Source organism: Notechis scutatus, chromosome 1 (assembly GCF_049901735.1).
Source record: "Notechis scutatus isolate UNSWTSFEM ecotype Mainland chromosome 1, rNotScu1.2, whole genome shotgun sequence".
In the NCBI taxonomy this organism is placed as follows: Eukaryota; Metazoa; Chordata; class Lepidosauria; order Squamata; family Elapidae; genus Notechis; species Notechis scutatus.
The window spans coordinates 228,450,392-228,467,586 of NC_142009.1; the positions used below are offsets into that span (position 1 = coordinate 228,450,392).

General features: G+C 37.3%; 1 protein-coding gene across 1 annotated transcript; it reads left to right on the top strand.

Annotated features, from left to right (window-relative positions):
- The first annotated feature begins 3,175 nt into the window (after positions 1-3,175).
- LOC148133229 (olfactory receptor 5J3-like) lies at positions 3,176-5,698 on the top strand. Its single transcript, XM_087956754.1, has 2 exons — positions 3,176-4,057; positions 5,531-5,698. The coding sequence occupies exons 1-2, from the start codon at positions 3,176-3,178 to the stop codon at positions 5,696-5,698; spliced, it is 1,050 nt and encodes a 349-aa protein (XP_087812880.1).
- The last annotated feature ends 11,497 nt before the right edge of the window (positions 5,699-17,195 follow it).

Genomic DNA, 17,195 nt, shown 5'->3' on the forward strand with positions numbered 1-17,195 from the left:
TTATAATTGGTCACTTTATTAACTGGATTAAAAGAACCGGAAGACTCTGAGTCACGGAATGAGTAAGAGAATGTTACCTTCGGGCATTTCAACTTCTGCTCCTGTCTCCCCATCATATGAAGGACAACTTTCAATAATGGCAAAGCAAGATAAAGCACAAGTGGATTTAACGACGGTTATACAAGGAATACAAGATCTTAAAATGAGCATGGAACAAAGAATGGAGAGTATTGATAAAAGAATTGGGAAGATTGATGAAAAATTTGAAAATTTTCAACAAATGATGGTGAATCATGATGAGAGAATCCAAAAAATAGAAGAGAAAGACAAGCAAAGAGATGACATAATTGGAAATATTGATAGCAGATTAACAATGGTTGAACAAGAAAAAAGTGGGATGTTGAAGTAGGAGATGGACAGGTCAGAATTTTATCTTAGATTCCAAAATATTGAGGAGGAAAAAGGACAAAATTTGGCTGCAGTAATGATTGAAATCTTGGCTGGAGCCTTGGAAATAACAGAAGAAAAGATGATGGATGGAATAGATGAGATATATCGAGTCTTCACAAGATATGCGACGAGGAACCAATTACCAAGAGAGGTTCATGTTAGATTCACCAAAAAAACTATTAAAACCCAAATATTACAAGTGGCAAGAGAGAGGGTGTTGAAGTATAAAGACAAAGAGATTGTGGTCTTAAAACAAGTACCTAGAAAAGTGAGAGAGATTAGAAGAGAATATCGATTTTTGACTAAAAGGCTATTGGAAAAAGAGGTGAACTATAGATGGCTGATTCCAGAAGGATTAATGTTTACGTGGCAAGAACAGAGATACAGAATTGATTCAATTGAGAAAGCAGAAACATTCTACAAGGAATTCTTTGAAAGAAGAGAAATGGAGATAGAAAAAGAGAACATTTCAACTGAATCTGAAGAGGATCAAATGGAAATGAGAAAAGAGGAAGGTGCAATAGGTGGACAAGTGGAGACCAAAGAACAACGTGAAGTAAGATCCACGAGAGCTGTTAGACCTAAATATAAAGCATAACCATGGAGGAAAAAAAATTGATTTCTATCAATATAAATGGACTGAATTCAGCTATTAAAAGAAGAAAAACCTTTCACAAATTAGAGAAGCTAAAATTTGATATAATTTGCCTACAAGAAGTACACATTAAAAAACAACACGAACAACTATTGGCACGATCAAAATTAGCGAAAATATTTACTTCTCTGACTTACTGTAAGAAAAGAGGAGTGGTTTTGTATATTAAGGAAACTATTCCAGCAAAACTGACTCTTACTGATGAAGACGGAAGAGTATTAATGGTTGAAATAGTGGATAATAATACAAAAACACTTTTGGTTGCAATTTATGCCCCGAATGATAAACAAGAAGAATTTTATAAAAAATTACACATGAAAATAATTGAACTGGACTACGCTAATATACTTATGATGGGAGATTTCAATGGAATTGTAGACAATAAACTGGATTATACAGCAAAAGCAACACGACAAAATAGGAAGACTCTCCCTAAATCTTTTTTTTAAATGACAGATGAATTAAATCTTAAAGACATATGGAGAGAAAGAAATGCTAAAACTCAACAATACACTTTTTATTCCAATAGACATTTATCATGGTCCAGAATAGATATGATTTGGACATCAACAGAATTATTATCCAATATTCAAGAAATAAATATTGAAACAAGTACATGGGCAGACCATAATCCAATGACAATTAAATGGAAAGGACAAAAAAGAAGATCTAGATGGACATTAAATAACACTATTTTAAAGGAAAAAAACTTTACACAATGGATGGAAAAAGAATTGGCCTTCTTCTTCAATGTAAACAAAAAAGAGGACACTTCAATAAAAATGATCTCCTCTCCCCACCCCCTGCTGGCTTTCCACGAGGCAAAATTAGGTTGACCACATATGTTATATCCCATTACCAGAAGGGATATAATGGTCATCTAAAATGACTATGTATCATCAATAGAAAAATAATTGCAGTGGCAAATGAACTTCAATAATAAGTCTATATTTAATTTCCTAAGCAGATAAATAAAATGCATGTGTGTAGGCAAAAAGAAGAATTGACTTCCAACTTCCTGCTGAATTTCCCATTGACTCTGCTTGTGAGAAGCTGGCAAGGAACATGGAAAACATGTTTCCATGACTGTAAAGATGCTGCCGCAGCCACTATGAATAAAACTGATCTGAACATCTTGATGTAGTAGGTCCCAGATATTTTATGCATTCTTTAAATTAATGGATTTTAGGTACCTTGTTTGGAAAATAGTGTTCTAGGCTAATGCAACTTGGGCTAATTTGGGAGTGCAAACAGATAAACACAATGCAAGTTTTAATTATGTATTCATCTGCACACCCACATGATCATATTAATTACTTCAACTGGAATAAAAGTTTCAAGAAAAACCTATTAATTCAACACCTACTCTAAGGAGTTTCCAGGTGAGGATATAAAAGTTAGCTGCCATTTCTAGAAAGCATTTATCTAAGAATAGAACTACCAAGGGAATACCAAGGTTTCCCAGTATAAAATACTCCCTTGCAGAGACAGCCAAGAAAATGTTGCAGCCAAATTAATAAGAAGACCTAGAGACAGCTGGAGCTGGAATATACCTGGATTTCTAGCCATGCACAAAGGATTTCCTAATTCATTACACATAGAAGCAATCCACCCACAAGCAGAAAAGAAGGAATGCTTTAACCAATGAAGATGTGGTTGAGATCAGAAAATTTGGGTAAGTTTAGGGTGTTTGGGGGCTTTCGGATTTATCAGGATAGTGTAAGAATCTCAAAATTGTTCTGTGTTAATGATGGAGTAGCTATTCTTTATAGATGTAATTCCAAGTCTTCACTGTAATGTCTTATTGTGGATCACAAATAGTAGCTCCCTATTTGTTATGGTTTTTGATTTGGTCATTTTTCAATAATAATCACAAAGAAACATTAATGTTATAATATATCATCAGAATATTGAGATTGGCACACCCAGTTTTATCTTTTTGGAATTTAATATTTTATTCCTTCTTCCAAGATCCTATTTCAGATTACAGAAAATAGCTTCTTGTGTAGTTCAAATGTTAAGAGAACATGTAATATTGAGTACTGTATTTCTTTTATTTTCACAGTGTTAATGGGAAATAGCACAAGGGTGACAGAATTCATACTCACTGGGTTGACAGAGGACCCACACTTGCAGCTGATCCTTTTTGTGATATTTTTGGCTGTTTATGCCATCACCTTGATGGGAAATGTGGGCATGATTGTCTTAATCAGAACCAGTCCTCAACTCCACACACCAATGTACTTTTTCCTTACCGGCTTATCTTTCCTGGATACCTGTTATTCAACAACGGTGACCCCAAAATTGTTATCCAATCTTTTAAAAGAGAAGAAGTCCATTTCCTTTGCAAGTTGCTTTACGCAACTTTACTTTTATGGTGCATTTGCCACCACAGAGGGCTACCTCCTAGCTATGATGGCCTATGATCGCTACGTGGCAATCTGCAATCCACTACTCTACTTCATCACAATGTCCCAAAGAAAGTGTGTTCAGCTGATAGCAATTTCCTACCTTGCTGGGGTCATTAATGCTTCCATTCACACAACGGCTGCATCTAGACTGTCCTTCTGTGGCCCAAACACTGTTAAGAATTTTTATTGTGATGGCCCTCCCCTTCTTGCTCTTTCCTGCTCAGATGTCAGTCTTAACGATCTACTGTTATTTGTATTTGTAGGGCTCAATATAACAGTAACAATCCTGACTGTCCTCGCTTCCTACACTTATATTCTGGTCACCATTTTTAAGCTCCATTCTACTGCAACCCGTAGGAAAGCCTTCTCTACTTGTACATCTCACCTCATGGTCATCACCATTTTCTATGGATGGGGTAGCTTTATGTATGCACGGCCAAGCTCTAGGCAGAGTTATCACCTAGACCAAATGGCCTCTGTGTTCTATGTAGTGGTGACCCCCATGCTCAACCCATTAATCTACAGCATGAGGAACCAGGAGGTAAGAGGTGCCTTCAGAAGTATCCTAGAAAGGAAATTTCATTTTCAACACTTTTAAGAGCCATTGCTTTTTGCCAAAGTTTAGCTCTACATAAAAGCTGCTCTAGTAGTAAATTGTTAGCATTGTGTCTCATTAAACAATAAATCACTCGGCTGCATTGTTTTCCTAGAGTTCTCGTATTCATTGTATATTTGCTTCTGAAATCAAAATAATGTGATAAATACATTTAACATTTCTTTAAATATTATAAAATCATTGTGTTTTAAATGTTAAAACACAATAGTTTTATAATATAGGAAAATATAGTTCTCTCTTCCAAAGTTCTTTTATATTGTTAATTTTTCTTCTTCATTGTATATGAAATGATATTGTTGCCTTTCTTTGTATATGAAATGATATTGTTGCTATTCTATTCTATTCTATTCTATTCTATTCTATTCTATTCTATTCTATTCTATTCTATTCTATTCTATTCTATTCTATTCTATTCCATTTTTCTGTAAAAATGTCTTGATCTCGCACATTCAAATCCATAGAAATTTCCAAGGCAGTTGATATTACATTTCACATAGCCTGACTGTGACAAATACTGTAGCTGTATAAATTGCTATTTAGACATAGTTTTTGAATTCTTCGAAATTCTAGGTTTGATTATCCATTTTTATAACATGTTCCAGAAATTTAATTGGTACTGTATCAACTACTTTTCCTATAACTAATGGGGCCACAATGCCCATATATATATTTTCCAAATGTATTATTTAATCCTATCTAGCAGTGGTGGGATTCAAATTTTTTTACTACCGGTTCTGTGGGCGTGGCTTGGTGGGATTGGTATGGGAAGGATACTGTAAAATCTCCAGTCAGAGGGGTTTTTTGCCAGTTCTCCAAACTTCTCAAAATTTCCGCTATCGGTTCTCCAGAACTGGTCAGAACCTGCTCAATACCACCTCTGCTATCTACCAGTTGTTTGGTATTATTAGAAGCTTCACAAAGCCAGCATTTAAAGGACAAATATTTACAGCAATACTTTCAACAATATTTGTGTCACGGTTGCAATCAAAATTATTTCATCTATGATCTTGGGCAATCCATTTCTGGGTTTTAGACTAGCTATAATACAAACCTTATAAAATAAACCATTCCCAAGTAAAAGATAGCCGTATATTCATTAATTACAAAAGCCACAAATTTCAATTCAGATCCCAGGTCAGTGTCTTGTAGGATCACCCTACATAATCTCCTATTTGCTTGATGACTCCTTCCTTAATTTGACTCAGTAGATGGACCACTTTGAAGCACTTTGGGGACACATTCTCCAAGCCATTGTTTTTCTCTGTAGAATTCATTTCTGCATCATTCTAAAGAGAATTTAAGGAAATATTATTGTCTGAAGAATTGTATAAAATTTTTGTGTATCTTGTAGTGGGTCCTATGATGAATCCCTTGATCTACAGCCTGAGTAACCAGGAGGTAAATGTTGCCTTAGGAAAAATTCTGGCAAAAAAGTTACATTCCTTTCTGTACCAAAAACTTAATACTCTTAGAACTACAATAATATATAGAAATATAGAAGCAAATACGTGTGTGTTAACAATGTGGTTATTTGACATTTTTCTGCTTAGACCAGGATTGCTTTGAATCCTAAAGAGAAAGGCTGTGATTTTAAATATCCATGTTAAAGAGAAATCATTTCAACCAAAGTCTGATTTGGTCTGTCCCCTCTGATATTTTGACTCAATAAATGTTGCTTCAATTTATGTGGCATAAATCTCTTATTGCTTTTCGTAATAAAATATATGCAAGAGTGGCCTAGATTATTTCCTATGTCCAATTATACATTTTCATTCAAGAACCACTCAGTCACTACTTCATGCAAAATCCTAAATCCTTCCTACCCAAGTAATTTCATTGATTTAGTGCCCACAGACCTTGGTTCAACAGGGGTGTGCATTGAAATATCGCTGTGTAAAAACAAATGGCACAGTGTGGAAACTGTCTTTGCATCTATGTCCTCTGTGTTTCTGCATTGAAATTCCCAACTCTGGTCACTAAGATTTGCACACAAGGGTTACCGTGTGGTTACATAAAGTCACAGGCCAATCACAATGTGTTTCAAATTATTTCTTAACCTTTTCATATTTTTGCTGATAATGTTCATTGAAATGCTGAAGGATTTTTATGTTCATTTTGGTTACCAGAGCAGAATGTTACAGAATTCTTACAGAATTTTATCCATATTTCCTTTGATTTGAAATATATTCTTGCAACAGGAAAGGGATATAAATTCAGTGACATCAATGTACTTTTTAATACCCAGTAACTAGAAATCATTGCAGTGGTGGGATTCAAATTTTTTTACTACCGGTTCTGTGGGCATAGCTTGGTGGGCGTGGTGTGGCTTGGTGGGCATGGCATGGCTTGGTGGGTGTGGCAGGGGAAGGATACTGTAAAATCTCCATTCCCTCCCCACTACCATTGAAAAAGGAGCAGGTTATGATCTTGGTTTTTCAAGAATCATGCTTCAAAATGGAAGCCATAGCCAGGAGCATCTTTGTCTAGCTTTGGCTGCTGGATCAGATGCAACTATTGCAACAGTAGGCTATTCTAACATCAGTTACTCAACTCTCATTAATTTGTAAAAATATTACCATTGAAGATTATTTGGAAATTCAATTCACAATTCATGGACCTACTTGCTAACCATCCAGGACTGGCTTAGATTTAGAAAAACTATATCACAGAAACAATCTGGTCACCAATACATTTCAACATAGAAGTCAAAATGTTGTTAGCTCCCAAATTATAGACTCCCCCTCCACGAGGTATTCCAGGAAGGAAAATTAAAGATTCCTCCACTCCAGCTGCTCTGGTAGATGACCCAGAGAAAGAAATATTTTTGATGGCCATTCTAACATTTTCTCCCCCATAATGTTAGCATCACCCATCCAAGCTTGAGAGCCATCTGTTGTCAATGATCAGGAAGGTGTGAAAATCCAGTGAAAAATATATGAAAAATGGATGAAGGATGAAAGGTTAGAAGGATAGCAAAAGGACGATAAGTCCAAGAAATGGATTTCAAAGCAAAAAAAAATACTGGTAGAATTCTTTCTTTTTTATCTGTTGTAAAATAAAAGATCTGTCAGAAAATTCATGAACTGGCAGAGACATGGTTAACAAAGTCAGCCAATGGGAGCTGAATTGGAGGCTGAGAGTCTGGGGGTGAGTTAGCTCTGTGCTCTCAAGCTCTAAAGGGAAACAGAAACTGATATCTGCTCTGAGCTGTTGCTTGTGTTTTTGCTTGTAACCTTTTCCACATATTATAAACTTTACTTCAAAATGTTATTATGTATATAAAGAAGTTAATGAATCCTGTGGAATCAGTCATCTGTGTGTGTTTTCTAGATTTGAATTTCTGCTGCAAAATCTCACAGGATCTATAGGTATTATTCCAGGAAAAGGCATCCTAAAAATCCCACTTTCTAGGAAAGTGTTCTTTGGATTATCTTAGCCATGGGGACATTAGTGAATTTCATGATGTCAGCAGGCAAAAGCTCATTTATTTGTTACAAGAATCATAATAATTTAATAAATTATTACTATTACTATTATTCTTGTCTTGTGGTGAGAGGTAGAGATGAAAAGTTAATGAGAATACAGGTGGTCCTCAAATTACAACTGTTCATTTAGTGACCATTCAACATTATAATGGCAGCGAAAAAAGTGACTTATGACCAATTTTCATAGTCATCACCATTGTGGCATCCCCACAGTTACGTGATCAAAATCCAGATGCTTAGCAACTGGTTCATATTTATGATGGTTGCAATATCCCATGGTCCTATGATTACCTTTGGTGACCTTCTGACAAGCAAATTCAATAGGGAAGCCAAATTCACTTAACCACTTTGTTACTAATTTAACAACTGTGATGATTCACTTAACAACTGTGACAAGAAAGGTCATAAAATGGGGCAAAACTCACTTAACAAATGTCTCACTTAACCACAGAAATTTTGAGCTCAATTTTGGTTGTAAGTCAAGGACTACCTGTAACTTTAAACCAAGTAAGTGTCTGTAGATGAGCCAGCTTTGTCACAAGACAACATCTCTGTATGCAAACATTTTTCCAAAGACTCAGTCTTCTCCAACAGCCCTTACATTGCTGGCTAGTGAAAACTAGCTTATTTTTTTTTATTTATTTATTTGATTTGTCAATCACTTACAAGATAATAGGTATAAGTATAAACATGAATAAGAATACAGGAAATAGGTACAAATAAATGGGGACAATAGGACAGGGATGGTAGGCAATGATTGTGCACTTATGCACGCCTCTTACAGACCTCTTAGGAATAGGTTGAGGTCAATAGTGGATAGTTTAAGTTTAAAGGAGTGGGGGTTAGAGGATGTAACAACAGAGTCAGGTAGCTTGGTGAATATGAAACTGGGACAGTGCCTACCTTCAGCAATTGTAATTGGCAATGCTTTAGAGCTTCTCTGAGGCTGTATTTTTCCTCTCAGGTCTTCATTCCTGCATATGATCTCAATGTTCCTATAGGTTACACTAGCATATAAAGAGATTGTGAATAAAATATTCCCAGGTGCACTTCACTGGTTTCAAGTTTTCAAGGACATTTCTTCCCCATACTGCCTTTTGTGCAATTTGGGAAACTGCTTCTGAAACATAGAACAACTTATTTATTTATTTTTATTTATTTATTTGATTTGCCAATTGTTTACAAGATAATAAGTATAAGTGTATACATAGTTGTGAATACATGAAATGGGTACATATAAGAAAAATAAAAGAATAAGAGAAACAATAGGACAGGGACGGTAGGCACGTTGGTGCGCTTATGCACGCCCCCTACAGACCTCTTAGGAAAGGGGTGAGGTCAATAGTAGACAGTCTAAGGTTAAAGTTTTTGGGGTTTGGGGAAGAGACTACAGAGTCGGGTAGAGTATTCCAGACATTGACCACTCTATTGCTGAAGTCGTATTTCCTGCAATCAAGTTTGGTGCGGTTTACTTTGAGTTTGTATCTATTGTGTGCTCTTGTGTTGTTATGGTTGAAGCTGAAGTATTCATTGACAGGTAGGACATTGCAATGTATGATTTTATATACCATGTTTAAGTCAGACCGAAGACGGCGTAATTCAAGGTTTTCTAGTTCTAGAATTTCAAGTCTGGTGGCATAAGGTATTCTACAACGAGTAGAAGAGTGGAGAACTCTTCTTGTGAAATATTTCTGGACTTTCTCAATTGTGTTAATGTCAGATACGTAATGAGGGTTCCAGACTGATGAACTGTATTCGAGTATTGGTCTAGCAAATGTTTTGTATGCTCTGGTTAGTAGTGTGATATTACCAGAGAAAAAGCTACGTGAGGATTAGGTTAACAACTCTTAATGCCTTTTTGGCTATGTAGTTGCAGTGGGCTCTAGCACTTAGATCATTAGAGGTGAGTATTCCAAGGTCATTTACAGAGCTTGGGTCATCAACAAGATCTTGGCTATTCAGCTTGTATTTTATTTTCTGATTTTTTTTGCCAATATGTAGGACAGAGCATTTATTTGTTGAGATTTGAAGTTGCCATTTGTTTGACCATTCAGATATATAGTCAAGATCTTTTTGTAGGGTAGCAGTATTGTCTGTGGTATTGAACAGCTTTACATCATCAGCGAAGAGAACACAATTGCTCTTAATATGATCACAGAGGTCGTTTATGTAGAGTATGAAGAGAGTTGGTCCTAGAACACTGCCCTGGGGGACACCACTATTGACAGGTACTGGATTTGATAGGACGCTCCCGATTTTGACCATTTGTTGTCTGTTTGACAGGAATGCTTCTATCCAGTTATTCAGTTGTCCAGAGATACCATAGGATTTTATTTTTAGGAGTAGTTTGTCGTGTACCACTGAATCAAAGGCTTTACAGAAGTCTATGTAGATTGCGTCTATTGCTTTGCCTTGGTCGAGTGGTGTCGTCCATATGTTTTTGCAGTGTAAGAGTTGCAGATTACAGGATAGTTTTTTTCTGAAATCAAATTGTTTATTGGAGAGTAGGTTGTTTGTCTCTAAGTGGAGGATGATGGATTGGTTAATAATTGATTCCATGACTTTACAGGTGACGCAGCATAAGGAGATTGGCCTGTAATTTTCAACTAGGCTTGGGTCTCCCTTTTTGAAGATGGGGATGACTGTGGCTTGTGACCATAGGTTAGGCAAGGAGCTGGTCCTGAAAGATTTTCCAAAGATTATGCTTAGAGGTTTGGCTATGGCAGTGGATAGCTTTCTTAAGAAGTAGGCACATATTCCATCCGGTCCAATAGATAGAGATGGTTTTAGATTGCGTAGTGATTTTTTAACATTGTCTTCTGTGAAATCGATATGTATTAGATCATTGTTGTTATCTGTGGTACGGCTAGGAAATACTGGGCATGATCCATTGCTGTTTACAAATACTGAGCCGAAGAATGTGTTAAAGATGTTGGCTTTAATGGTGTCGTCGTTGCAGTCTTTACCATCAGGTCCTATCAAGGGAGGGATGGACCTTGAGTCTTTTAGTTTGTTGTTTACAAAATTGTAAAAAGCACGGGTGGAATTGGTGCTTAGAAGGTTTTCCTCTTGTTTAATGTGATAATTGGTGCATTCGGTCTTTATCTGGTGGCATAAATTTTTGTATCGGTTTTTGAAATTGGCAACGTGACCAGATTTGTTTTTCCGCCAGAGTGATCTCTTTTTGGATTGAAGTTTCCTTATTGATATGGGTAATCTGCTTTTTGTTTTGTTTTGGGAGTTGTTGTTGGAACATATAGTTTGATGACTCTTTTGACTTCAAGTAAAAATATGTTGTAATGGTCTTCAACGGTATTGCATCCAGTGAATAGAGATTGCCAATCAAGGGATGAGAGATCGTTGTCTATAAGATCATAGTTGCCTTTTTGAAGTTACAATTGGGGATTACATCATTGTGGTGATTTTTGTGTGGACGTATGTTGAGACAAAAGTCAATCATATTGTGGTCACTACTGGAAAGGGTTCTTTAGTTTGTATTCTGTAAATTAAATTCAAACTATTGCAGAAGATGAGATCGAGGCAGTTGTTTAGTCTAGTATTGTTGGTTACTAGTTGTTCCAGTCCCAGATTTGTAATAGCATTGTAGAAGGTTGTGTGTATGATTTCAGTTGTACAATCATTTAGGGTCCAGTCAATATGAGGCAGATTGAAATCACCAAGAAGGATAAAAGGGTATGGGCAGGATGTAGCCCATGTTAGTAATGTATTTAGCTTGTTTACATGTTCGATGTCATAATCAGGTGCTCTGTAACATAGTAAGAATCGAATTGTGATATTTAAGGATAGTTCACAGATGATGGTTTCAGGAAGGGCAAGCTCCTGGGTAACTTGGATATTTTTAGATGTAAGGATTTTTTATAGAATATAGCAACACCACCTCCTCGACGATTTTCACGATCTGATCGGTAAACATGATAGTCTCTTACTGTGGTAATGGAGTCGGGAGAGATGCATTGAGCCATGTTTCACAGACAAATATAATGTCGAAGTTAGCCATATTTAGGAGGATGAGAAATTCAGGTATTTTATTCACGAGGCTTCTTGCATTGAGTAGTTTGCATTTAAGGCCGGCAGTAGTTGGAATTGAGGTAGTTGGGGGCGTGCGTGCCTAGTCTTGGGTGATGGTGGATGGGTTGAGGTAGGATTGTGGTTGAGGGTAAAAGCTGAGTATTGGGTTGCGTGGCTTACTTTTGATACAGTCAGCATGGTAGTCAATGTACAGGTCCTTCTCTCCATTGTCTAGACGGTTTTTGAGTTCGATGCGGAGTACACGGGAGCGGGCACGTTGCTGTATGGTTAGGTCAGGGTGGCAACGGAGGTTCTTATGGTTGGTGTTGGTTTTGGCGAGTGAGTTTATAGTATAAATGAATTTACGTTTGCTTGATTCATTTTTGCAAATGACCCTGCACAAGCGTGGGGCCACAGAGCCGTCTCTATTTTTGAGCTCTCGGTCGATGCGGGAAATGTCAAGTATTTCATCAGCGGAGATGGTTGATGCTTGATAATCTCTGATGATGTTTCGACAGTTGTGATGTCATCATTGACATTGATGTCTTCTAGACCAAATAAGATGGCGTTTGGACGTTTCCGTTCACGCTCAACGGCTTCTCTGATGAGGATTGGGATATCAATATTTGTCTGGGTTGTGTTTATTTGTGGATTGGGTTTTGGATTGGATTGTGGTTGTTGGGTAGAGATGTGGTTTGTAGCTATTGGATGTTCAGGTTTTTGCGTTGTGTCTTTTTTTTCAAGGTTGGATATTCTTTCTTTTACGGCGTCCAGGGATGCTACTATGGTGTTGAGGGATGTTTTAATGGTTTTGATGGTAGGGGATGTTTCAATGGTTTCGATGGTATCAACTCTTTCAGACAGATCCAGTTTGGGTCTGCATGATTTGCAGAAATATGGAAACTCATTGGATGATTCTAGGTATTGAATCATTTGCTGAGGTAATCCCAAGCAGTCATGATGAGCGTATTTTTTACACAGAGAACATTTGATGTAGTTTTCATTATCCTTTAGATTTTTGTAGCATTTAAGGCATGTGCAGGAGTCTTGTGGTTCATTGATGGGGATTATCTTTTCTTTAGGTTGTGGTTTGGCATAGGATTTTCTTTTTGGCATGGTAGGATTGTTAAAATAGTACGTTGATTGAATTAATTAAAGGAACAATTTTGGGTAATCTATATAGCCAATATTACATCAAACAATCAATTGCAGTAATCTCTCAAGTCAGATAATATTCCTGAGCAACAATCAGCCTGATCAATTAATTACTCTAATCACTAATCAATTAATTACATTAATCATTAATCACACTGTTCATTTAAATTCACTAAATCAATGATTTTGCTATTCAATTAAATTACATGAATTTTGATCTTTTAAACTAGTCAGTAATCACACTATTTGCACTAAACACTCTAATCACATTAATCAATTAAAAACAATAAATCAATTAAACCATTAATAAAATATTTTATAGAAATTGATTATCTAATCGTTGATATAGGTGATGAGGTAGAAAAGTTGTAAGTTTTGAGGTAATGAGGTAGTATTAAGAGTCTGCAAGGAACGGGTTAATTGTTTTACTGGCAGCTGAATGAGGATGAGAGGAATTTATCGCTCTTTGAATAGCAGATCGCTATTACTCTGTAAACAGGAAGTTGTAACACAATGTTCCAAGGGTTTTTATCCAAGTGAAGGAAAGATTGAACAGCTCACAGGAAACTATTTGTTTTTGTTTTCCCTTGATGAATGAGATTTCTGGGCCCCTCCTAGTTAACTGAATACACTATCAAAGTTTGTTGCTTTTAAGAGAAAGAGGCACGTCTTGCACTGGTAAATTCAAACAGTTTATATTTTTACTGTGTAGACTCAGATTTGTATTGAGCATTCACTCCTGGCTTTAATATACCTCTGCTTCTATCACTCCTGGAGTCCGGATTAGCAATTTGGCGAGGAGAAAAGAGGGAAGAGGGAAATGGGGGCAGCAGGGAGGAGGCAGTCTGCTTCACACCCTAGCTGCAAACTTCTGGAGACAGTCTCACAGCTCCCAGTGCTCACCGCCCTGCAAGGATGGGATGAATCTCACCGACTCCAAAGATGATCGTTCTCTGGGCTCTCACCGACTCCAAAGATGATCGTTCTCTGGGCTGGGTCACTCCTGGGAAAAGTCAGATTCTCACTCAGCAGTCGAGGGGAAAACTCTCAAGTCGAGGGAAAAGCCACAGTTGGAGCGCTCTCGCTCAGCGATCCTCCTGGCCGGCGCTCCTCGGGCTTTCCTCCCTCTCTCCGGAGCGAAGCGATAGCAGCAGCAGCGGCAGCGGTGTCTCCTCCGACTTTTTCCCTCCCTCGCTGCCCGTCGTCTCCCCAACCAACTTCGGGACAGAAAATTCTAACTCCTAAGACGCCAAGTTCCTGGGATCTTGGATTTCCAGCGGATCCCTTGCAAGATCGAGCCCTGCTTTTCCGCAGATTTGATAACTGAATTTGATAACTTGACAACTGAATGTGGATTCCTTGTGATATCCCAGTCACACAGGGATGGTAGGCAGAGGCCTCTCTTTTTCTAGTCAGACCTGTGCAACTATAAGATCTTGCAAAGATGGATTTATTGATGTGGTCTTGGACTCTGATGCTGTAATTCAATTTTTTTCTCAGAGAGGAATGCAGATCAAAATATGTTTAAAAAATACCTATCCATGTTAAAAAAAAAGTATGTAAGAAAGGCATTTGACAAAGTCGACCACAGCCTACTTCTTGCTAAGGTAGAACAATGTGGTACCACCACCAGATGGATTTTCAGTGGACTGAACAACCACACTCAGCATAAAATCCTTCATGGAACTGCATCTACATGGAGGGAAAGCATGCAGTGGGGTGCTTTAAGGTTCTGTTTTGGGCCTAGTACTCTTATACATATTCATAAATTATCTAGATTCGGGTATAGAATGGGAGCTCATTAGGTTTACAGACAATACCAAGCTCAGAGGAATTGCCAACACCTTTGAAGATAGGGTCATAGTTCAGAAGAATCTTGACAGACATGAGCATTGGGACCTGCAAGATGCAGTTCAGTGATGAGAGAAAAGCAAGGCACGTGGGAACTGTGAGAAGGATCTTGGTGTCCAAATGGACTATCACTTAAATATGAGCCAGAGTGTGATGCAATTGACAAAAAAGTCAATGCAGTTTTAGGCTGCATGAAAAGTGGAATAGCATCAATATCATGAAAAGTGATAATACTGCTCTATCCTGCACTAGTGAGGCCATACTGAGTCAATACAAAAAGAATAATAGAAGCTCATGAAAGACAGATCCAACCTGGAACTAAGGAGAAATTCCTGACAGTAAGAACACTTAATCAATGGAACATCTTGCTTCCCGGAATTGTGCTGCTCCATTTTTGAAGTATTCCAGAAAAGTTTGTGTTGGAATACATGTTAGAATGTATTTTGTATTGCAACAACTAGAGAAGTTTTCAGCCAGTAGATGGCAGTGTTTTTAAGTTTATTAGGTATAATCTATAATGAACAGTATAGCCTAGGGTCCTTTAGTTCTGAGGAGAGTTTCCTGTTACAGTTAAAACAAGCAGCAAGGCCCATGGTGGCTGCACATTTTATTTGATTTGTAGGGCTATACAATCAGCAGAATTTCTAACAGGTTGAACAGCCATTTGTCCAGAATGAAATAAGGTCTCTTGCCTTCGGCAGGGAGTTGCGCTAGAAGAACTCCTGTCAGACTGTGCTCCCTCTAACAAAAGCCAGACTCCACCCCCCTGCTCCCACCCCCCAAATTTCAGATGATTCTTCCAATTAAAACTTCTGAATATGATCATGTGGTCATCTCCAGGTGGTGATGAGGCTATTGTCAGTTGACCTTGACATATTTTGATAAAAGTTCGCAGTTGCGCAAAAAAGGACAGAGACTAGCGAAGAAATGGAAAGTTAAAGAAAAGAATCCCCCCTCCCCTTGCTAACCCAGCAAAGGAATGCAAAACACCTCCTGCCTTCTTCCCCTCCAAGATTCCCCCCTCCCACCATTTCATGACAGCCGAAAGAAGTAAATTAGCATAGCAGCAGATATGCAATAGTTAGAAGACAGAATATACTTTTTAAGAAGAATTCTTGAGGCTGACACCTCCAATGTCGTTCCAGCCCTATGATTCTATGATTCTAAAAGAAGTTCATATATGCAATCACTCATAAAGATAATCCTCAACTTACAACAATCCATTTAGTGACTGTTCAAAGTTACAATGGCATTGAAAAAAGTGAATTATGACGCTTGGCAACTGACTCATAACTGAAATATCTGTGTTATATTACGGAAAGTATAGAATATACTAGACAACTTACAACCTGCTGGGTCCTCAATGACATTTGGTGGCAGTTCTTAAAAATGATCTCCTCTCCCCACCCCCTGCTGGCTTTCCACGAGGCAAAATTAGGTTGATCACATTTTTTATATCCCATTACCAGATGAGATATAATGGTCATCTAAAATGACTATGTATCATCAATAGAAAAATAATTGCAGTGGCAAATGAACTTCAATAATAAGTCTATATTTAATTTCCTAAGCAGATAAATAAAATGCACATGCGTAGGCAAAAAGAATTGACTTCCTGCTGAATTTCCCATTGACTCTGCTTGTGAGAAGCTGACAAGGAACATGGAAAACATGTTTGCATGACTGTAAAGATGCTGCTGCAGCCACTATGAATAAAACTGATCTGAACATCTTGATGTAGTAGGTCCCAGATATTTTATGCATTCTTTAAATTAATGGATTTTAGGTACCTTGTTTGGAAAATTGTGTTCTAGGCTAATGAAACTTGGGCTAACTGGGGAGTACAAACAGATAAACACAATGCAAGTTTTAATTATGTATTCATCTGCACACCCACCTGATCATATTAATTACTTCAACTGTATTTCAACTTCTGAAATTTGGAATAAAAGTTTCAAGAAAACCTATTAATTCAGCGCCTACTCTAAGGAGTTTCCAGGTGAGGATATAAAAGTTAGCTGCCATTTCTAGAAAGCATTTATCTAAGAATAGAACTACTGAGGGAATACCAAGATTTCCCAGTATAAAATACTCCCTTGCAGAGACAGCCAAGAAAATGTTGCAGCCAAATTAATAAGAAGACCTAGAGACAGCTGGAGCTGGAATATACCTGGATTTCTAGCCATGCACAAAGGATTTCCTAACTCATTACACATAGAAGCAATCCACCCACAAGCAGAAAAGAAGGAATGCTTTAACCAATGAAGATGTGGTTGAGATCAGAAAATTTGGGTAAGTTTAGGGTGTTTGGGGACTTTCGGATTTATCAGGATAGTGTAAGAATCTCAAAATTGTTCTGTGTTAATGATGGAGTAGCTATTCTTTATAGATGTAATTCCAAGTCTTCACTGTAATGTCTTATTGTGGATCACAAATAGTAGCTCCCTATTTTTTATGGTTTTTGATTTGGTCATTTTTCAATAATAATCACAAAGAAACATTAATGTTATAATATATCATCAGAATATTGAGATTGGCACACC